We start from the raw sequence: 24,230 nt of genomic DNA on the forward strand, positions 1-24,230 counted from the left end.
CAATGTAGGCCAGGGGTGGGGAACCTATGTCTCTAGGGCCGTTTGCGACCCTTGAGGCAGTTTTATCTGGCCCCCCGATATAATTTTAATGCTATTCAGCTTCACATGAAATATGACATATTTTGTAAAGGAATCTTAGAAAATACATTTGCAATACAATTAAGTTATATTCAGGGAACCTGAAGAAGGTGGTGTTTGTTTAAATGTGGCTGCCTTCAATATAGGCCTAAAGTGAAAGGGAAAATCCTGGTTTGTGTTCATAGTACGGCCCTTGGAGGACTTTTACGGCCCCTCGGATGAATTTGAAGCGGCCCTTCGAATGAGAAACGTTCCCCGACCCTGACGTAGGCTGTAGGTTAAGCTTACCCTCTTTCACTCTTCTGTGGTGAGACTGTGCCCATTTTGGGTTGACCTCCACACGCGTCTGTAGCACAGCACACAGGATTGCAGGACACAGCATCCTGCAGGACACTTCAAAAAACAAGGGGAACGAATAAATGACCTGTCCAGTTCTATAAAAAAGAATACCCTGAAAAAGAACACCCTGTTGTTTCTACAGCTCCTAGAAGCGAGACAAATAAATTAAATACTTTGCCATGCACCTCATATTGACATAGCAAATGTATCAATGAGCAAGTCATATTGGTCACAAAGAAGTTAATCTTACATTCTTTCAGTCTTCTATGGCGAGTTAGGCCTTCAGGTGACTCGTCTTCCCATATTATGAGACAGCAGCCTGTGAAAACATTGGTAAATAGAATAACCCATTAACCTTGGGTCCTAATATAATACATGGACATAAACTAGCCTACATTATTTAGACAAGGTCAGTAGACCTCCACGTGAAACAATAAGAAAAAGTGACCATACATAATTTCAATTTCTTGAAGAGGCCATCTACACTTATTTGTGCAACAAGTGCTGTTTTGAGGACCCATACTTTTTAAGGACAGGTTGCCTACTGTTGCAAATGGCAGGGTATTTCACTTTGATTTCGGGGTGGCGTGCTCAACTTGACCACTCTGGTCGACATTGAGCTCGCGCTGATACATTGGGCTTGCGTTACTGAGAGCTGCCGCCAGAACTACTCACGGTTAGCTTTCATAATATAGAACGCAACAAGGAAGAATCGGTCGGTTTGGTGAAAGGGCAAGGTGTTTCAAAGTAGCATGGAACTAAATATATCCCACCTTTGACTTCATTTTACGCAGGTGGGTCTTGGAACCCCTGTGTGACTGCCTAGGTTTCAGGATAGAGAAAGTAAAACAAAAATCATTGAGTAAAATCGATGGGGGACAAATTGTAGCTTTTGTAGACTACGTCGCTACTTGAGGAAAAATAGCTTAACTACAGGGATGTTAGCTACTCGATACATAGTAGTGACGCTACGACCAAGCTACTAGAGAATGTAATTAAACTAGTCGCTTCGCTACTGCCCAGCACTGAAAACCAACATACCCAGACGGCACACCAGTCTTGCCAACGTCGCCTAGATGCATTTTTGCCGCTGTAAAATACATTGGCAAGGCGTCTAAGCGTTAGTTCATCAGCGAAATGCCGGGCAGACGTGAAAAATGAGCAGTGCCCAGCATCTAGTTGATGAGCTAATGCAATAGCATGCTAACGGTAGCCTTTGTCTATCTTTAGGCAGGGGAAAGGCAACTGAGAACGAGCAATGTCAAACAATTTACCATCAACAAGTATACTTAACATATTCACTGTTTCACCACAGCATTTTGTCATTACGATGCTCGCAAGTCATCAGAATTTACTAGCGTACAGCAGCAACTAGTGTAGTCACATTGAGGGGACTTGAGCTACCAGCTATGTAAAGCGGCTGTGCCATAACCAAAGAAACTCAAGAGAAAGAACAGTCTCTTGGCGGGGAATGCATTGGCCACGGTGTAGTACGGGGGCGTTGCCTGAGGACACGAGTGGATGGAAAATTAACTCCCTTGTGCATGGTCATTGGTCAGTGGGTGCGATGGATGCCATTTTCGTACTCCCTTGCACATGGTCAGTGGGGGCGACACCATGATGGATAATTTGTGGCCAAGTAACGGCAGCTATTGGTCAGCAGTAATTGCTGGGGGTAATTAAGGACAGCTGACAGACATTCACGCTGTCCTATGACCTGTTCCACAGTGAATAACATTTCCGTCAGAAATGTTCTAAGCTATGAGATAGGCATCTGTCATTGGCTCCCATTATAGCCCCGTTGGCGCACGCAGCCAAGTAAAAGATGAATGGGAGCCTATTGGGCTAAATGGCTCAGCAGGGATTTGTGACGATTCTGTTCTCTGGTTTGTAAAGATGTGTGCACATTCTGTACCTTATCATTGAAGTTGTATTAGAAGTGAAGTTAAAGGTTCCTGACATGGCTTTGTTCTCCCAAAGACGTGTTAGTTTTGTCCTGCAACACGCTAGCATTCGGCTAATACCTGCTGGCTGAGGAATCTCTGCGACTATTCACGACCAGAGCTGACGAGAGACGTACTCTGACTGATCCTCCTAGCAGAGACATCTACGGTCACATGTACACATGCCGCTTTTCCACCACCTTAAATGCAATAAATAACAGGTGTCCGCAACAATCCTAACATAACTTTAAACAAATCGACATCTGAAGACAGACTTAAAACTACAAAACAAATGGCGTAGTGCCGTAAAGTCGATTGTCACGTGTTATGTCATTGCTATAGTTGAAATAAGGGTCATTTTCACGAATCTAACACTTGACAAGATGCAAACGTGTCGGCAAATGCTTTCACTTACTCATATCTATCGAACGCGACTTCATTGTTTCCAGGGAAAAAATCACACGGGCAGATAGTTCTATGAGAAGCGTACAGCCCCATTGGCACCCATTCATTATTTACTTGGCTGCGATAACATAGCTGCAGTGCCACTCCTGGCCACACCAGCTAGTTGTCGTTCTTGTACAAGATTCCATTTTCTTTGATTTCCGTACTCCCCTCGCCATCATTTCCTACTACGCTGTTATGACGTGAGTAAGCCCTCTTGTCTCAAGTCTCTTTGGCCATAACTTAGCAATGGCGGATCTGTGTTCAGAGGAGCTATTCAATCGCTCTTGAGTACTGAAACTTTAAACCACAGTTGAGTAAAATGTACTTACATGTATGTGAAGCCCATTTTCCGTTGGTATGTGAGGAACTTTTCCCCCATATCGCCAAGAAACTTGTAAACCACACAGACAGCGCGTGGTTCTGTTCAATCAGGAGGGTGTTGTTGACCGCGACTGATGGCTTCTTGTGGCTTGTATGTGGAATTCGCATTGTGCCAATTAGTTTTACTGCCACCTAAAGGCTTGGTGTAGAACTAATTTAACCAGAGACGGTCTATTTTCAACTAACTTGAACAATCCTTGCTTTAGTTCAGAATACCATTTAAAAACCAGAGTGGCCAAGCACATTGATGTTTTTCCTCAAAAGCAGCTGAGGAACCTTTTTAATTCGAAGGGTCACTTCAAAATGTATGTCCAAGAAAGATCATTCAGATGATTCTATTTTGATAGCCTATTCTGTAGGTTCATTTAAATGTTCATAGCACAGATCGAATTGTTTGATCAACTTAATTTCTGAGCTTATAGTATCATAATAACATGTACTGACAGCAAAGCTGTGGCTAGTAGAAAGGTTTAATGCAGGGGTGGGGAACCTTTTTCATTCGAGGGGCCACTTCAAATTCCTACCATGGTCATAAAATCCTCCGGGGGCCGTACTATGAACACAAATCAGGATTTCCCCATAAAATTTAGGCCTATATAGACACCTTTAGGCCTATATAGACATATAGACATCTTTAAAGGTAGACACCTTTAAAACAGTCCCCACCTTTTCTAGGTCCCCTGAATATAACTTAATTGCATTGGAAATGCAGGGATTAAAGCAAAAAAAAGTCATCTGACTGAACTTTTTTTACCGGTTAGGCACCCGATCGAGTATCACTCCGTAACCCAACGAAAACCAATGTAGCTTGGCTCTGCCCTCATAACGAAACATACACTGGTTTTATGCAAGGAACGGTGCCAGAGCCAACACTAGGCATAGGCAGACAGGGCAGTCGCCTAGAGCGGAATAGGCCTATGTCTTGAGGGCGCCAGTTAATACCAAAAAGTGCCACAAAATCAGAACTTCAACCAACATAAAACTTTACACTTCACATTAACAATGAATATTCATTATACACTCAGTAGGCCTATATACACACTCAGTATGAATGTACCTGTAGGTACTAGATCAGATGAGCTCAATCAGATGTAGGCCTACAATGCTATGTTTACAGATGCCAATTTCTAAATACAAGAAAAAGGAAAGAGGGAAAGGGGCAGGCCTAGGCCACCAGATTGACTAGAAATGGCCGAGAATGGAGGGATAATGGATACTATATCAGACTGCAAACATTGAACTGCAATTTGGTTCATGTTTTGGTTATTTCCTCTTATATCTACCCATTATTTATGAATTGTTCACAACATTATGCAGAATGGATTCACAATGAGTGTTGCTTCAAAATGGTCTAGCTGATATCATAGAATTATTGAGTTGGAATTGCAATGCGTTGATACAGTGATCCCATTATGGGTTTTTTTTAGTAGTAGGCTATATTTTTCTTTCCCATCAGAATGGGCAAACACTGTTCTGGTGAAAGCACTGGTGCGCATTGCTTGCAGTATTTCTGACATTTAAAAAAATAATGCACTGGTCATGGCAATCAGAGGGAGAAAAGTAGTTGTTGGTTATTTTGTATGTTTTTCACTATTCATCCTGTAGTCTTGTGTTCTACCGTTTTGAAAACCTATGGCTACCGGTACTTTTTTGCTTCTCGATGTGCGGTGCCGGGCACACGCTTACCATTGATTTAAAAAACGTCCCCGATTCCTACACGCACTCGTGTTCTCTCCTACAAGCGGACACGACACAGTCACAAACATACGTCTATCGTTTAACAAAAGTAACACACTTTCCCAAGCTTGTCGCGCAACTTTCCACTCGAATCAAGACAATCCACCCACCCATCAGTCCTGAGTGCGCATTGCGCAAATAACTGAACTCATACGAAGCGTATAGTCCGATAATGGGCACAGACGTTTAGCCACTCAAAAACAAGCACACACACAACTGTTGCTGCACACTACTCCAGTTAGCAAAAATAGCATCACACAGTAGCCTAGAACAAGCCTTGAAAGTGAAAGAAACACCGAAACGGCATTTATTGACCATGAGTCCACCCATCAGAACACTGTTTCCCAGAGCAAGACGTGGCATAAAATATTGGCTCTGCCAGGGATATCCTCCGTGACCCCTGTAAAATGCAACCCATTTTTAACTTATTTCTTAAATATATATCGGCAACAACAAAGTTAATATGCTATGATTACAAATGAGACTGTACATTATCCGTTGTCAGAAAGACAACTAGAGCTAGTTCTACACGTAGCCAGTCAAACGCGCTAAACTTTGAGGATGAAAGGCATGGTATTACGCATGGCATATCCTAGCTAGCTGCCAATGATAGCCGTCCCATTAGAGCTATGAATAATGTTAGTAAAAGTCACAATGCTTAAAAGGCAACCCCTTCATGAAAAGGACATCATGCGCAGTCGAAGTAAACTATTCATTTTTTTCTAACTATCCGCCACGGCAGGTGCAATGATAATGGAAACCGTGTCCTACCTTCTTCAAGCTATGCATTCCATGCATATGCATTATTAGCCCATATTGGAATATCAGTCCAACTCATTTAATGATTGTCATTTCATGGCACTTTAAACATAGTATTACACTTATTTTCTTTTCTGCCATCAGCAACAATGTTGGCTATTTGTTTTTTTAATCTCTCGCGCTGCGCCGCAACCGAATTGCTGACCGCTCGTGTACTTTTTTTTTTTTTTTTTTGGAACACGGAAGAAAAGGGGATGGCTCAAAACTACTGAGTGAATCTGTTGTATGACACCACCGGTGATGGCGCGTGTATAACTAAATCCGTAGGCCCTACACCAAACACACCTCTCCTTCCCTTCTCATGACCAGGAGTGCTCTCGATTTGAGTTCAGTTGGAAAGTAAAAATTGTAAATTAATTGACATGAATTATAAAGACGGAAATCCGTCCAAACGAAAATCCAGTTGACGGAAATCCGTCATAGCGACGGAAAACTTTAATCCCTGGAAATGTAATTTCTAAGATTCCTTTAGGCCTGCAAAATATGTCATAGGCCTATTTCATGTGAAGTTGCAAAACATTATAATGATATCAGGGGCCGGATAAAACGGCCTCAAGGGCCCTCGAGACATAGGTTCCCTACCCCTGGTTTAATGGTTAGTGATTCTGAAAAACACCACTGGGCAACGTGAAAAAACATACACACACAGACACACAGATTTTAGTAAAAGGCCAAAAAATGCCCTAGGGCCCCCAACAATCCCGTTGCCTAGGGACCCCAAAATCCTAGAAACAGGCCTGCCGACCCCCCACTCCCTCCCACCCACCTGACCTCATCCCACCCCACCCCACTTGAAATTGACTGGGGCAGCTCCCGACCTGATCACTGGCATTTACATATTAAAGGCTCTTCTAAGAAGGGGATGGGAGGGGGGCATGGGGGAGCCGCAAATGCTGTGGCTTGAGGTATGAGGCAATTTAAGGTGCAAAACTCATCCACAAATTCCTCTTTTCATGCAGTGAGCAAATTTAAGCCTACACGAATATTTGTGAAATTACAAAAAATTGTTTGATCTATTTAGGCATTAAGTAAACATTGTCTGACAGCACATGAAGAACACATGAAGCAGTATTAAAATAGAATGAAAGTGAATTTTCAACATTTAAAGGCGTATGTATGAACCAAAAAACACACACAATCACTAAAAAAACTCCAGATACACAACCAAATCAATACACTTTTTATTGCTTTTAATTGTGTCTGACGGTGTTGACAAAAAACAAGGTATGATCGGAGAAAAACCTGATTTCTGAAAAGAATTCAAAATGGGGAGATTGGCCTTGTGCATTTCTGAAAAGTCAAGATCTTTGTCTACAAGGATATACCATATTATTTTGTAATTCACTTCGTTTTTTTCTTTCAAGATTACAACCTGTTTTAGCCACTTTCTCAAGAATCAGTGGTATTCTTTCATGATTAACACACATTACCTGATAATGAACTGGCTCTGACGAGATGAATTCCCTCATAAGGATGTTTCCATCAGGATATTTAATTGATCAATGTGCCATCGGAGAGTTCCTCATGCAGACACTCGCTGTCTTGCCTCAAAAACCTGAAATGTGATTTCACTCAATAGAAGTTACACATAAGCACAAACACACAGTCAGTTCAAACTAACTTTCCACACAAACCTTTGGACGTATTTCCTCACAGGCCTCATAAGCTTGTGACTTCAACTCCTATTACAAGTATACAATTAAATTAAGATATGTATGCATTCTGTAGGAGAATGTCAGTTGCACGAAGGGGGATAAAAGGAATCATTACCTTCTCCTGATCCATCAACAAACTTGCATGATATTCCTCATCTCACTGGGCACATACTTGTCTCCACTCTCTAAGGGCCTGTAGTCATACATTAAAAAATGGCATTTCTCACAAACATCCAATGATACACAAAATTAATAAATACCTGTTATATCAAAATTGGCTACCTGATTTGTAACCACTCTCAGCCACTGGCATGGTCTCCTGTTGTTGCATAATCACATACATTCATGTAAATATTGACCTGATCATCTTCTGTTGGTGGCAAATAGTTGTGGACTACAGCAGGGGGTGGTGATGTATGTTGCCTGAGAGTACACAGGGAACAAAATAATGGTATAGTCATGACAGACGCCACATTTATATGACTGTGCTACAACAAAACCACGTGTATTGAATTAAACATACCTGCACAATAGTGGCTCAAGGTATGATGTAGAGCCCGCTCTTGCCCACAATCTTTTTCAGTTCTTTAACACTATGAATGTGTAATTTCTGCATCTACCGTCCTTTACCAGCTCGCGCCAATTCAAATCCAACCAAATTTAAACTTATGTGGGGGTAACTTTGACAAATAAAGTTATTCAAATCAGATAGTCTCCAAATAATTTTAATATTTAATAGCCAGGCAGATATCTGCAATTCAGTTTTGCGTAGTCAAAATTATTATTTCAGATATCTCTTTTTTTTCTTCAAATTTCTTTATTAAAGGATAGCCTCTCAAGATTAAATCTTGTTTTCGAGAGGGTCCTCAAGATATCTGCAACTACACTTGTCCTACTACCCATAATTGTCAATTCAGATATCCATAAAGAAGTCTGTATTGGGCAAGAGAAAGAGAAAGCTGTCTGAAAGGGATATTTGGGTACCGGCCGTCTGTATTGACCCTTTGGAGCTCTCAATGGACCGTTCTGGTGGAAACAGGAGAGTAGAGGTTTAATTCTACCGTGATTTGGCGTTTTCATGCCGTCCTGTTTTCCAAATGTCAGATTCAGTCTTCATATTAGCATGTAAAGAAACTTGTTTTGCCCAGGACGATTGCAAATGTTGATTCACTGTAATCATCACAATATGACAAAACTGTCAGAGAGACCACTGTCCTTTCCATTATACATGAAATTTGCCATTTTGTGTGTGTCCACGAAAACTGTGTTAACCGTGTCACGGTCTGAAACCCCCTCCATAAATCAGTAATGGTTTGGTCTTAGGCCATACGAATAACATCACCTGATGTCATAACCTCTTTGGCAGGATAGTGGAAGAGTTTTTGGTAAGTTTTGAGCTCCATCCTTCCATAATTTAATCCATTCTTTTTCATGTTCTCATAGCGGGAAAATTGCTTGTCAACTGTGTTATCAACATATTCATAAGAATCTGAATTAGAAATCACATGTAGAAAAACACAGATAAAGCATACAGATACATGAATTGATTAAGGTGTTGTGGTGGAACTTCTGAGGTCCTCAGTTAGCACAACACCATAAAAATGGCTGAAATGTCAACCATGTTACCGTCAATGGTGTTACAATTAGCGATGACAGTCAGGGTTGCCAGATGAGGCTGATGATTTCCAGCCCAAAAAAATGTTCCAAATCCGCCTAGAAGCACAAAATCCCCCCCAATTCTATTGATTTCTATGTCAAAAAGTGAGCAGGTTTTTCTGATAGATGCCATTTTTACCCGCACACGGCCATCCTAAGCAGCCCAATTGGGCGGGAACCAGCCCAATCTGGCAACACTGATGACAGTTGAGGAGGAGTATGTTTTTGCCAATTTATCTCCATATTGACAAACAAACAAAATAATTTGTGTTCTAAGGAGATGGGTTTGTCTGCTGTTTTTTCTCCTAAAAAAAGTGCAGACTTGTTCCCCTGCACTGTTGACTGTAACACAGTTGAGTAACACGGTTGACTGTTTTGAAAGTGTTTTTGAGCTATTGATCCCTTATGTGTTGGAAAAATCCTATGAACAGACACTAGGGATTATCTCTGGAGAAGGAAGTCTTGTGTAAGGAGGGTGACTAAATTCAAATCAGACGTTACAGGGATTTATAATGAAAAATGTGTCAGTCTGTATCACAGTGAATCATAAAATCCTACTTATGAAGCTCAACAATCACATTTTCTATATCAGTTGCACAGATTAATGACAACATTATTGCTAAGGGACATAAGCACTTTCAAACGTATATTGTTTCAACTCTGTCGCATTTTTATATATGTTTGAAATGACATAGTATTTGTCCATAACACTGTTGACAAAATAATTAAGCAAATGTTCGCTTTCATTAGAGTATTTATCAAATGATTTAAGATTAAGCTTGGCAATTTGTTTGTTTGGAAACTTAAATATATACACTATGTAAACATCTAGGTCATTTAGTTGAAAAAAAATACTGATAATTGACATTTGAAAATAAACGACCATTTTTTCTGCTCTCTATCTGTTCTACATTACTTACATGCGGCTGTACTCTGCACTGACCCCACACCCTGTACTTGCTTAAATGTCCTCCTTGTAAGTCGCTTGGTCAAAAGCGTCTGCAAAATGCAATATGTTTGGAAGTACCTATCTTTGTGAGCAAGCGTTCTCTATTATGAACCTAAACAAAACAAAGCACAGGTCAAGGATTATCAAATGCACACTTGAATGACATTTGAAACCTGATACTGATTAAGGCCAATAGATGCCAGGTTTCAGACATTAAGGGCTATATTTTGAATTGATTTGAGTGAACACTGAATGGAAACAGTTATACACTGACTGATTTTCATTAGATCAAGGTTTAATTGCTTTTGTTTTGTCCCAGGAAAAGATATACAGTAATTAAATTAGAAAATTAGAGAAATGTGAGGGGTGTGGAACTTTTCTGATAGACCAAATGTATTTGTGTGTATGTGTGTAAACTGGCTTTTTGTTCCATATGTAGTTGTGAAGGTATGGTGTGTGTGTGTGTGAGTGAGTGAGTGAGTGAGTGAGTGAGTGAGTGAGTGAGTGAGTGAGTGAGTGAGTGAGAGAGAGAGAGAGAGAGAGAGAGAGAGAGAGAGAGAGAGAGAGTCAGTTGGAACATCGGCTGCATGCAGACAGGGCATAATGGGATAATGTCACCTGTCATGGATGTTCTCATATCTTAAAATAGACAACTACACACACAGACGCATTTCACAGATATGACTAGGCTACATATTTCCGAGTGGACCCTGGATGCCACACACACATAGCACAGGAGGTCAAGTTACCCAGTGATGCCAGACAGCGCCACTTGGGTTCTTACGCAATGGCAGCCATCCACACACACAGGGCCGCTGACCGCTTTGACCAGGCCTAGGACAAAGTAATCTGAAAGGGACCCCCACCCAATATATTCAATGTAATAAGGGCCTGGCCCCCGTCTCCCTCGGCCCGAGACAACCAATCCCCCCCCCCTCACCTGTTCCCTGCACACGGGTACACAGCGTCACACAGTATTTTTAGCCCATTTCCTACTCCTGTCGTCATCCTCCGTCTCCAGTGAAGGCTATCACAGTGACACCCAGAACTACTAGGTTTATAAAGGGACACCCGCCACAACACACAGTCACAACAGACCAGCCCTCGGATTCAAGTGGACAAGACCTCGCTCGGACGGACACACAGTGGACGACAGCAAAGAGGAACAGTATAGAGGTCACACACTACAAATAAAACACCACAGAGGGGGAAACAACGCATCTCAGCTGGACTGGACTCTTTCAAGTGTTGTTTGATTTGACGAGACTATCAGGACCAAAAAGACAGATAGATATTCAGCCTCGGAGAACACAAACACACTGGATTACAGAAAACGAACAAACAAACTGACCAGATCAACACAGACAATCACACCGGACCACAAGACACACACATTCGCCAGCACCATGCCTGCCTTCTCCTTCCACCACACCATGGCCTCCTTTCCATTCCAGTCTGCAGCAGCAGCAGAGGCGCGCGAGCGCCCCCTAAGGACAGTCCGCACTCTGCGGGGAGGTGAGCTGCCAACATCTATCCATTCCAATCATCGCTATGGTGACACAGCGCAGTGCTATCTCCATGGAGACGACTCACTGCGGAGTAAGTTGCCATCTTGGTCGGTGCGTGATGTCTTTGGTGATGATGATGATGATGATGATGATGGTGAAAGAAGGGGAGATATGGGAGACATGCGAGTGATGTTACGGAGTGTCAGTGAGGACAGAGGGAAGTTCATCCCCATACGAGTGGAGATCCAGTCTGACGAGGAACTCAGAGGACCCTTCACCCACTTATGCCTAGACCCCGAGGACAGGCACCCCCAAACAGCCATCTCGCAAAACAGGCGCCCCCAAGCAGCCATCCAACAGGAGAGGCACCCTCAGACTGACTGGTCGCAGCAGGACAGACACCACCAAGCTGCTCCGTGTGAACACAGACCACCCCAAATGGCCTTGTCTGCTGAGAGAGAATCCCAAACTGTGCTGTGTGAAAACAGACACCAAACTGCTCTGTCAGAGGACGTATGCCCCAAAACCAGCTTGTATGAAAACGGAGAGCCCCAGACCACCCGATCTCAGCAGTGTGGCCCCATCGAGACCATCCAGTACGAGGAGGACAACAACAGCGACGGCCCCAAACCTCTGTGCCCACCCGACGCCCGTGATAAGGTGCTGTGCTACCTGTGGGAGGTAGCCAACCAGGACACGTACCTGCGCCAGCGCCACAAGTTCCGTTTCTCCGTCATCCCCGACGGCAACTGCCTGTACCGCGCCGTGAGCCGCGCCGCCTTCGGCGACCAGTTGCACCACGCCGCGCTGCGCCAGCACACGGTCGACTACATCTCGGAGCACCTGGAGCAGTTTGCGCCCTTGCTGGAGGGCGACGCCGGCGACTTCCTGATCGGCGCGGCGACGGAGGGGGCCTGGGGCGGCTACCCCGAGATCCTGGCCATGAGCGCCATGCTGGGCGTCAACATACTCCTGACCACCGGGGGCAGCGTGGCGTCGCCCACCGTCTCCACCATGGTGCACCACCTGGGCAAGGAGGAAGACTGCAGGCCTGTGGTGTGGCTGAGCTGGCTCTCCAATGGGCACTACGACGCGGTGCTCAACCAAGCCCTGCCCAATCCAGAGTACCAGGAGTGGGCGCGACACATGCGGGCACAGGTGGAGACGGACGAGGAGGTCGCCAGGACTACTGTGGACATGTGATGAGATGAAACATCACCGCTGACACAAAAAGACACGCACACGCCTTCTGTGTCCGACTCCTCATGAAAAAAAGTGTGCACACACAGGTGGAACAGGATGATAAAGTGGACAGACATCTAACATACCAGACTGCTGTGAACTAATTTTATTATTAGCTGATGCCGTGCCTATTTTTCCAAATCTTTTATGCCAGTGCAGACTATGACTTAATGTTGAAAAATGTTGAGTGTGTTGTTTAGTGACGCGTTTTGCTACTACTATGCACTGAACTAGGAAACTTTAACTTTTGGTTGGAATTGTTTACAGATTTTTATTGAGTTGTTTTGAGATGCATTCTATGACTTAGGACACTTTAACATTTGTTTGGAACTGTACTATTGATTTTATTTATTGAATATAGTTTTTTTACTGAATGATTTTACCAACTATGTGCCTTTAAGTGAAGTATGTTTACAACCCATTTATTTTGCTTGCAATGAGCCAATGTACTATTATATATTATTTATTATATGTGTGTTTTTGTAACTTTCTGGACTTTGACCAAATTTCATTTACAAATGAACAAAATAAATAAAGCATTTATGTTTTAAACATCGTGACAGGTTTGATATGCAAGAAGGGAGAGAAGCATTATATTAGTGATGGAGTGTTTAATACCATAATGCAATTAACACAGAGGAAATCCATTCATGTGATAATCACATTCAAATATAATATTCAGTTATATTTTAAATTAATTTGTAAACATTAGTGCAATGCAAATCATGGTTTGGTGCAGTTGCATCATGACAAATGAGGAGTGTTATTCTCAGTGCCCCAGACAAAAATTAACAAAAATAAATACAAAAAGAAAATCTTGACTCTCTTTGAGAGCCAAGAAAATACTGTATAAAATGTATTATCATTACTTAAATGTAATCAAGAGTCACTTTGAACTATGTTTTTAGGATTTTGTTAGCCCTTAATGTGATAAGGATAGTCAAAGAAGGGGGAACAGGACATAAGAGGGAGAGAGATATGGGGAAGGATCGGGAAATGACCTTGGGTCGGAATCGAACGTGGGTTCCCAGTTTTATGGGACAGCGCCTTAGCCCATTGAACCACAGCACCCCCCAGAGTTGTCATTGTTAGCAGGTTTAAACATTCCCGCCCGAGCTGGGTGAGTGGAGGTTGCCGAGCTTCACAGCTGCTAGATATTTAGTTTCATAGATGCTACTGTACTGTACTTCAGACCAGCAGCTAGATAATTATCACGCCTGCAAAGTGGTCAGAAAACAAACAGGAATTTGGAGCGCTTCAGGGTGTCCTCCTTGGTACTCATCGAATCTCAAACTTGTGTCAGGGCAAAGAAATGCTTGTTTTCAGGTTTGTCACGTAATAAATATATGTGTAGAATCTGCAATCTTGAATGCCTTAGATTTCCTTGATTAAAATGTGACGAGTTGATGTCTGAGAGGTTACTAGGGGAGCAAGGAGGAGGGAGCAGGATTATGTATGTGATACAAACCTTCACTGGGAGCCAATGAAGCTACTTCAGTCAGGGTAATGTGAAGCCATGGTTATGTGTGTTGTGTGAAGACCCGGGCATCTTAGTTTGAACACACAGTAGTCTAAAAGTCTGAAAATTAGCAGCACATGTTCAAGGCTGAGTCAGGTGTGTGTTCGAGCTGCTGTTGAATGGTCTTGTTCTGAAGGAGCGGTTGCATGATGAACTGATGCTGATGAACTACCTGGATTCTGGAGCTACAATCCCATGCCACATATTCCAAAAGACGTGGTTTTACCTGTCCAATTGGGGACGTTTATCACCCGGTCATTTGGAATATGTGGCACAGGTTTGTAGCTTCTGAATCCAGGTTGCCCATCGCATATACAGTATGTATGTCTGGGTGGGATATCCATCAGAGCTGCTGCTGTTCCACGGTCTTGTCCTGAAGGAGCTGTTGTATTTCCTGGTCACTGTAGCCCAGCGTGTTCCTGAGGACCTCGACGGTGTGCTGGCCCACGGTCGGGGGAGGGGACGGCCGATCAAACTCAAAGCCGCTGAAGCGCACCGCTGGACCTGGGAAAGAAAAGGCATGCACATGTTAAATATGGCAAATGTACATGTAGAAACAAAATGTTTGATAGGGGCACTTCTTGGAGTTTCTAGAGAGTTTAAAGTGCTCCTTGGATGGGGAAAAACTGAAGATGCATGATCAATAGGAAATCTAAAGCATTCTCCTTTATACAAAGTTATAAACCTTTATTGTGACGGCTTTGTCAAACTAATCTACCCTATTAGATGTTTAATATAACCAAGCCGTCAGAACAAAGGCTTATTTAATTTTTGGAAAGGAGAAAGCCTTGGATTTCCTCCAGTTTACGCATGCTAAATGTAACGGCATGACTAAACTGGATCAGAGAAATCAATTTATTTGTATATATATGCCAAGATGTGTACCGGTATGCTTAATATAGTAAGACCAAACTGGACTGGACATAGCAGGGATATACTGTACAATATACACACTGACTACAGTAATCACAGACATAAAGTAAAAACATACAGTACAGCAAGCACTTATTAGTGACCTTCATCTAACCATCTTCTAAACCTTCCCCCAAGTCATGCGACCTACCCGGAACAGCGATGGGGCCTGCAGTGGGATGGTCCATCTCCTGCACCAGGCCATTGTGACGGACCTGACAGACATGGACACAAAAACAGACATAACACTCTCACTAATATACACACACACTGGCACTAATCCACTCATATAACACACTCGATAAACATAGCTGATACCAATACAGTCTTAAAGGGACACTGTGTGAGATTTTTAGTTGTTTATTTCCAGAATTCATGCTGCCCATTCACTAATGTTACCTTCTTCATGAATACTTACCACCACCATCAAATTCTAAGTATTCATTATGACTGGAAAAAACGGATCTTCTCCATGGTCCGCCATATTGAATTTCCAAAAATAGCCATTTTTAGCTGCAAAACACGACTCTACTTGGACCATACTAGAAAATATTTGCTTATTACTTAGTAAACTTTCATGTAAAGATCAAATTTGGCAATAGGCAGCCCAGTTTCAATGAGCAGCATAGTTGCAGTACCTTTTTTGACCATTTCCTGCACAGTGTCCCTGTGCTATGCTTTGCAGCTTTGGGATATAAACAGGGCAGTGCCAACAGACTCAGGTGCTGTTTCCACGTAGCAGGATATTTTTTTAGCAGGGTATTTTTTTCTCCTGTTCAGGTGTAAACGCAACATGTGGATAAAAATAAATCCTCCATTGTAACAAATGCGTTTCAGCCCCCTAAACAGGATATTTTTTTCTCCTGCTTTTTTTTTCTCCTGGATTTTAAATATCTGCTAGTGGAAACGGGAGGCCAAAACCAATGCAAAACCAATGCAACCAGGAGAAAAAAATATCCACATATAAAAATATCCAGCTATGTGGAAACAGCACCTCAGTAGCAGCCTCTAGTGGTGCATTTAGGATGTTTGCGCTATGGTAAAAGCAACCCAATAAACTTAATAATGAGATATTCATATTGGCTTTGAGATAATGCACAAAACCAAATCAGTTCTGTAATTAAGCCCTTCCTTGTATTCAGCTCTATCCATTTCTAAGAGGCTTTTCCAATATTCCTAGGCTACCTGTACTAGGCAGTTATATCCGCACAAAGGAACAATACTGCAAAAAGAGAATAGGATTTTGTTGCGTCTGATGCACCCTAATGTGTGTGCTTGACTTGAACTTGAACTTACCTGTGGGTCTGAGAAGACCTGCTGAATGCTGTTGATGGGCCCCACAGGAACACCTGAGCCCTCAAACCTCTCCAGCCACTCACCTGTGCTCTCCTCACTCAACCTGCAGCAAATACACACACAAGCACGCACACACATACACACACACGCACGCACGCACGCACGCACGCACACACACACACACACACACACACAGTTGAGGTGGTCCTGTTTGTATGTGTGTATTGTAAAAGCAGGGCTGGACTGGCAGTATGGCATACCGGGCATTTTCCCGGTGGGCCGACGCCCCTCTTTAAATTTTTTTTTTTTTTTTTTATCAAGAGACCGGCGGCCCACGATGTCATTTTGACGGCCGTCGGCCAGGGCGGTTCTAAGGGGTGGCAGGGGGGGTTGGCATTTGCCAGAAATATGATATGCCAGCCCAGGTGCCCCCTCAGATATAATAGACTCCAGCCCCGCAAAAAACTCGTAGCGCCCATGAAATCGCAAATAGCGGTTCAACAAAACATAGTTTTCCCCCCACACACTCTTTGATGCATGTTTGCATAGACATCATGGTTGCAGAGGTGGAACGTAACTAAGTATTTTTACTTCGTTACTGTACTTAAGTAGTTTTTTCTGGAATTTGTACTTACTTGAGTAAAAATAAAAATGCAGACTTTTACTTTTACTCAAGTACATTTTTTGACAATTACTTGTACTTTCTACTCCTTACATTTCTAGGAGAAGACTTTGTTACTAGTTACATTTATCCTAGGTTTTCCTGTTGTGTTTCGTGGATATTTCAGTAGCCTCAGCTGCGGGCAGGGAGGTGGGACCAAGCCCCTCTTCCAAATTGACACCCAGATAGAAAATATACTTTTAAAAACATTAACAGGACTCCATAGTCATGTTCAAATGGAACCGAAAACCGTTGCAGACAATTTTTCCTATTGTATCAAGTAGGTAGACATGGAGAAAGACAGCCAGTGCGCGTGTAGGCCTACTTGTACTTTTGTACTGAAAAGTACATTTAAAAGTTAGTACTTAGGACTTTTACTTAAGTACGTTTTTGGTAAACAACTTTTACTTTCACTTGAGTAATTTTTTCGCAGGGTACTTCTACTTTTACTTAAGTACACAACTTCAGTACTTCTTCCACCTCTGCATGGCTGTGGACTGGGACATGTGGGGTACCATTAGAAAGCTTACATTCTCTTCTTTCCAATGGTATGCATGATATTCAGTTGCTATGTACATTACGACAACAATGACACATAGAAGCAGAGGTGTGCTTTTATATCCTGAGGAAGACAAAGTCTCAGAGAAAATGCACTGTACACTCGCCTCCAAAAGAGTTGTCGCCTACCCATCTGTTTGGAATAACAGCTAATAAACTGACTTTCAATCAATCACTTGGCTTCAGAAGGCACTCATATGAAAGCTACAACCCTCTCGAATGAAAATGAATGTACAAAAATAAATTTCATGCACCAAAGAAAGATTGACCCTTTAATGAACACAGACAGGGCAGATTTTGACAAGACAAAAGTTTTGTCGCCTATCGAACATAATGTGAAAATGAGCAGATAAATCACTTCAAAACACTTCAAATACGCAGATCAGGTGTCATACTTAATCACTGATTCACTCACACCTCTCCAGAAAATCAACTTTGGCCTTAGGTGTATGCTTAGAGTCATTGTAATCATGGAAAGGAACACAATGAAAATCAATGGAGTTCAATGAGAGATGGTGACATATTTGCTATTCGTAGAGCAATACATTTTTAACTTCATGATGTAATCAATGATAAAAGCCCTCACACACCAGCAGCATGCATGCAGCTCCACATAAGAGCTGTATCCCTCCCATGTTTGACTTTAGGCACCATGTATTTTTTCCAAATTCTTCACCTTTAACACCAAAGAAGTCTCTCCCACTGTCCTGACTCAAAAAAGCCAGCCAAGAGTATGTCAGGCCTAACCGCAGAAATACACCAGCGGCGATCTGAGCGAGTCGCGCGACGGAAGTAATTGACTTTGTATTGAGTCGAGAGACAAAAGCGATTCTGGAGACTAGAGCGATTTGCGCGACCAGCGCGACAATTTGAAGTTGAAATCTTTTCAACTTTCTATGACGCGGTTCGGCGACAAGCTGCGACAGCCAATGACTGTATAGAGGTCAGTGACCACAGCCAATGGGAATGCTTGAATGCTTTGCCTTCTGCCTGTACGGACATACTCTAGTCTCCTCAATCTCTCGTATCGCTTGCTGCTACACTCTGTCGCTTGAATCGCGTCGCCGCTGGTGTATCTCTGCGGTAATTCTGACAAAAATGAAGGCTAATGGGACTCATACTCTGAAGTCAAGATCCCAAGATCAACCATTTTAGAACTGATAGCATCAAAACTATATGGTGTTGGAGATGAAGAATATGAAAAAAGAGAAATGGTGCATAAAGTGAAACATGGTACAGATACAGCTCTTATGAGGAGCTGCATGCATGCTGCAGGTGTTTGAGGGCTTTTATCATTGATAAAATCATGAAGTTAAACATGTATTGCTCTACTAATAGCGAATATGTCACCATCTCTCATTGAACTCTATTGATTTTCATTGTGTTGCTTTCCATGATTACAATGACCCTAAACATACACCTAAGGCCAAAGTTGATTTTCTGGAGAGGTGAGAGTGATTCAGTGATTAAGTATGACACCCAATCTGCGTATTTGAAGTGTTTTGAAGTGACTTATCTGCTCATTTTCACATTATGTTCGATAGGCGACAAAACTTTTGTCTTGTGAAAATCTGCCCTGTCTGTGTTCAATAAAGGGTCAATCTTTCGTTGGTGCATGAAATTTATTTTTGTACATACATTTTCATTCGGGAGGGTTGTAGCTTTCATATGAGTGACTTCTGAAGCCAAGTGATTAATTGAAAGTCAGGTTATTAGCCGTTATTCCAAACAGATGGATAGGCGACAACTCTTTTGGAGGCGAGTGTATTTCATTCATTTGGTTTTCCTTTTCCAAGTTGAATGTGTACCAATGGAGATTTGTAAGTATATGCCTATGCTCTATAGTCCATGTGATAGGCCTAAATATATAGATTTGCTTTGATAGGCTACATGGAGATTAATGTTAAACTTTATGGTTAATTCCTGAGACTTCATTTTATTCCTCCTGTAAATTCTGCTAATTTTTAAGGCCAAATTATTCAGTGGCATGTGCTAATTGCTGTCTTTGTGGTGGAATGGTACTGTTGGTGATTCTGTAGAGTAGCCAGTGAGTAGCCGCTAAGCAAATTATTGTTACTACCAATAAATATTTCAAGAAGACGCTTTTGCACACCTCTGGTTGGGCTGGTGAGGTTGTGATTCAAGTGTAAAGAAATCCTGCACTCTGTCCATTCCACCAACAAACTTTAATTCAACATTTTGGTCATCCGGTGGAATGGACCACCAATAAATATAAATGTGGATATTAAGTTTAAGTATTGTATTATTTGTGGTTCATAATTTATCCCTCTGTTCTTGTCTAGTCAAGCCAGACTGTTGAGGCAGAAGTTAACTACTTCTGAAGCAAGACACTCCAAACCCAATAGTGAAGGTCTATGTGCCTAACATTAGAATAGGTATGTGCCCCCCTCTCTTTGTGTGTGTCCAAGGAGGAGCTGATTGGACTGAAGAGTGCAGATCAGGCCAGTTCATCCCCAGCTGCTAGGGGCTCTCTTCTCTCAACTTCCATGTTTTCTGCCAGCTTACATGACCAATCATAGATTCATTTTAAATAAACAATTGAACGAGAAGTCACTGCACGTATGGTGGGAATTTTTTGTAGGCCTACCTGAAAGAGGGTTTTTTCCCGTCAGAAGACATTAGTTACGTCAATTCAATGGCGGTGCTCCGCTAATTACCGGTATGTGGGGCCGGTCTGAGCCAAAAAATGCCCGGGCCGTTTTGTTCTCCCAGTCCAGGCCTGTGTAAGAGTGTTGGAGTGCTCCTCTGTGCATATATGGGTGGTTGACGTTTAAGGGCGTAACGCAAAACAAAAAAAAAGTTTTTCAAATTCCTGAAAAAAATGATGGATAAAAATTGGAAAAAAAATTGAAAAAAATAAAGCACTTAGTGGTCTGTGGAATTTCACCTTATTTTTGCCATTTTTGGGAAAATGTGTCCTGCATCAACACATAGCATAGGCATGTCACACCGCAGGAAAATGGAGTCGCACCACAGGGAATTCACTGCATTATGGCCATTTTAATCCTTTTGTATACATGACTGACATCTGAGCTCATGCTAACTTGATAATGATATTGTGTTTAATCTTAATATGTGTTTTCATTAATAAAAAAAACGTTTTTTTCCTCCTATAAGAGCAGTCACACCACAGGACACCATAAAATGAACCTAAGCATTGCGTGACAGAAAGATTGCAATATGAAGACATATTAAGAGGTTAAGAGGCACCTTAAACTTCCACAGCACTCTCCAATAACTGAGGTACTGACTGGTTAGGAGCCAGTCTTTAAGACCCTTGTAGTTGGCCTTGCAGCTGCCCATTCACAAACATTGACATACATGTCACCCCACAGGACGCAATTTGTGTTACGAAATTTAACTTGTAGTTAATATTACTGTCTTTTCCACATTCACATATCTTAATCTAAAGTTAAGATTTATGCAATCATGCCAAATGCTTCATACATTATTCAAAATGTTGTCGGTTAATTTATATATATATTATTATATATTGTTTCATTAATGTTACAGTCACACCGCAGGAAATTTGACATATAAACCTTTACATAAATCTTAACAAAAATGTTTCTTCTCATCTAAGACTAATATGAAAAATAATGTACCACATCTTCTTTCATTGACATTTGTTTTTTAAAGGAAAATAACAGTTTTGTAGGGTTTTAACCAATGTTACGAAAAAACAAGGCGTCACGTCTCCCACCCATATATGTGTGTTAGTATCAAGTGTTGGAGCGTTGTCTGAGTGTTACCGTGTGTGTGTGTGTGTGTGTGTGTGTGTGTGTGTGTGTGTGTGTGTGTGTGTGTGTGTGTGTGTGTGTGTGTGTGTGTGTGTGTGTGTGTGTGTGTGTGTACCTCTGTGAGAGGGTCTTCAGCAGCTCCTGTCTGTGCTGTACTCTGAGAGTGTTGGTCTGGTATTTTGGCTCGTCAATCAGTGCATCAAGACCCAGTACCTGAAGGGTTAAACGACAGAGCAGTTACTACTCCAACATACTTGATGAACACATAGTTTACGCACACACACACGTGCACACACACACACACACACACACACACACTGAAGGGTTAAACAACAGAGCAGTTACTACTCCAACATACTTGATGAACACATAGTTTACGCACACACACACACACACACACACACACACACACACACACACACACACACACACACACACACGTCACATTAGTCAGTGACAAATAACATGAAATTATAAAATCTAATCATAATTATTGTGTATTTCAATATATTATTCTAAATGCTTCCATCAAGTTTGCTAACATTTGAAACATCACATACACATACACACACACAGACTATACACACACAACTTCTACACTTCGAGTCAATACACACACCTTACAAACGTTGAAGAACTGTTGATCGTTTCCAGCAGCGACAACAAGAAAGCCATCTCTGGTTTTGAAGCCCTGCTCGGAAGACCACACTGAGTAAGCATGTTTGCATGTACAGTACATCTAGTTACCCCATAGAAAAGGAGAAAATGTCCAACTGGACATCTAAGCTATTTTCCAGTACAAACAGACACGCACACACATACACATACACACACACACACGCACGGCGAGCACACACACGGCAAGGCACGATGCCACAGACCACATGCACGCACACACACACACACGCAGGCACACACACGCAGGCACACACACGCAGGCACACACACGCAGGCACACACACACCAGTAGAGAGCAGAACACACACACACCAGAAGAGCATTGAACAAAACACACACACACACACACACACACACACACACTGGCATATTCACACGCAAACACACACGCTCACACACCTGGTAGGGCACGATGCTCTCATGTGCTGTTCCCCAGCGTTTGGCCTCCTTCTGAGCATTGAGGTAGTTTGAGGCGATGTGTGTGAGGCAGGCCACCTACAACACACATGGGACAGCACCATGTGACACATCCTATACTGTAAGGGTGTGTGTGTGTCAAGTCAAGTCAAGTAGGTTTTATTGTCAATTTCTTTACATGCACTGGTCATACAAAGAATTTGAAATTACATTTCTTGCTTTCCCATACAGACATAGACTAATCTAGGTAAGGACATAGACAGTATAGACATAGACAGTACTTATACATGGACTTAAGACAGTATGGACATAGACAGTGCTCATACAGACATTTAAAGTGCAAGACTGGACAACAGAAGACTTGTAGAGGACATACATTAAGAGGTATTGTTGTGCTTTTGTGCATTTCCTAAAAAAGTCCTTTATAGCGTTCTAGACATGGTAATAGTAGCATTTTGAAGAAAAATAAATATTAAAAAGGTTTGTCAAGTACACCAGCAGCAGTGTGTGTGTGTGTGTGTGTGTGTGTGTGTGTGTGTGTGTGTGTGTGTGTGTGTGTGTGTGTGTGTGTGTGTGTGTGTCCACTACATGTGATGAGAGTAGGTTGGTGTCTATGTGTTTGCCCGTGTGTGTGTGTGTGTGTGTGTGTGTGTGTGTGTGTGTGTGTGTGTGTGTGTGTGTGTGTGTGTGTGTGTGTGTGTGTGTGTGTGTGTGTGTCTACCTGTGATGAGAGTAGGTTGGCGTTGATGAGCTGGTCCCTCAGTGTGTGTGTGTGTGTGTGTATGTGTTTGTGTGTGTTGTCTACCTGTACTGAGAGAGGGTTGGCGTCTATGTGTTGGCCCGTGTGTGTGTGTGTGTGTGTGTGTGTGTGTGTGTGTGTGTGTGTGTGTGTGTGTGTGTGTGTGTGTGTGTGCGTGTGTTGTCTACCTGTGATGAGAGCAGGTTGGCGTCTATGTGTTGGCCCCGGCCGTTGTGGCCCCTGTGCAGCAGAGCAGCCATGATGGCCCCGTGAGCAAACAGTCCCGTCGCCAGGTCTGTCATGGCTACGCCCGGACGCACCGGCTCTCCACCCTAATGCACACACACACACACACACACACATGACAAATGCACACAGCAGGTGACACAAACACACACAAACCAATACTCTGTCATGGTCCCGTCTGAATGCACCAGCTCGGCGTCCTAACACAAGTGGTACTGTATGTGCAGTGGCGTGCATTTTTCAGGGCAGGTGCCGGGATAGGAGGTGGGGGACTTGTGGAATGTCCGGCTGCCTATGCTATACTACCGGTATATTATATTGGGTCTTTGTTGTCATATGCTTTTGTCAACATGGACCACAGCTTGTGACAAAACTTTGTCACATGGACACATTGTGACAAAAACTTTCGAAAATGTTCTCCGTAAGACAAAGGGGTAGGTGCTTAAGCACAGCCTAAATACAGTATGTCTGTGTATGTGAAGGTGTGCTTGATGTGCGCGTGTGTGTGTGTGTGTGCTGACCTCAGGGCCTGTGATGTGCATCATGCCGGACACAGCAGAGGCGATGGAGTCATATCCCGGCCTGAGAGAATGAGGACCCGTCTGACCATAGCCTGCGTCGAACACAGAAAGTGCAGTTAAGGTCAGTTAAGTCATCTTTGCTTGTTATGTAGTGGTAATCTAAATCTG

At 42.6% G+C, this 24,230-nt stretch overlaps 2 protein-coding genes across 3 annotated transcripts in view; one reads left to right on the forward strand and one right to left on the reverse strand.

Annotated features, from left to right (window-relative positions):
* Window positions 1-11,058: 11,058 nt before the first annotated feature.
* LOC134441585 (uncharacterized) lies at window positions 11,059-13,306 on the forward strand. 2 transcript variants are annotated; one of them, XM_063191960.1, is made up of 2 exons: window positions 11,059-11,817; window positions 11,848-13,306. In XM_063191960.1, exons 1-2 carry the CDS (start codon window positions 11,411-11,413, stop codon window positions 12,713-12,715), a joined length of 1,275 nt encoding a protein of 424 aa, XP_063048030.1. In that variant the 5' UTR covers window positions 11,059-11,410; the 3' UTR covers window positions 12,716-13,306. The 2 variants fall into 2 exon arrangements, with proteins under 2 accessions (XP_063048030.1, XP_063048029.1); XM_063191959.1 differs by having other exon boundaries at window positions 11,061-13,306.
* Window positions 13,307-13,386: 80 nt separating this feature from the next.
* The window catches only part of sugct (succinyl-CoA:glutarate-CoA transferase), an 18,485-nt gene continuing 7,641 nt past the window's right edge, over window positions 13,387-24,230 (reverse strand). Inside the window, exons 7-14 of the mRNA XM_063191961.1 lie at window positions 24,063-24,154; window positions 23,484-23,627; window positions 22,539-22,634; window positions 22,081-22,152; window positions 21,577-21,674; window positions 16,482-16,584; window positions 15,337-15,400; window positions 13,387-14,777 (exon numbers count right to left, since the gene is read on the reverse strand). Of these exons, the coding sequence (XP_063048031.1) occupies window positions 14,617-14,777; window positions 15,337-15,400; window positions 16,482-16,584; window positions 21,577-21,674; window positions 22,081-22,152; window positions 22,539-22,634; window positions 23,484-23,627; window positions 24,063-24,154 (830 nt within the window). The 3' untranslated portion in view covers window positions 13,387-14,616. The remainder of the gene's footprint in view (window positions 14,778-15,336; window positions 15,401-16,481; window positions 16,585-21,576; window positions 21,675-22,080; window positions 22,153-22,538; window positions 22,635-23,483; window positions 23,628-24,062; window positions 24,155-24,230) is intronic.

Source organism: Engraulis encrasicolus, chromosome 24 (assembly GCF_034702125.1).
Source record: "Engraulis encrasicolus isolate BLACKSEA-1 chromosome 24, IST_EnEncr_1.0, whole genome shotgun sequence".
NCBI classification, from domain to species: domain Eukaryota; kingdom Metazoa; phylum Chordata; class Actinopteri; order Clupeiformes; family Engraulidae; genus Engraulis; species Engraulis encrasicolus.

What these genes read in the sequence shown, in the direction of transcription:
- LOC134441585 (XM_063191959.1), top strand. Translation starts at nt 11,411, where the DNA reads ATGCCTGCCTTCTCCTTCCACCACACCATGGCCTCCTTTCCATTCCAG.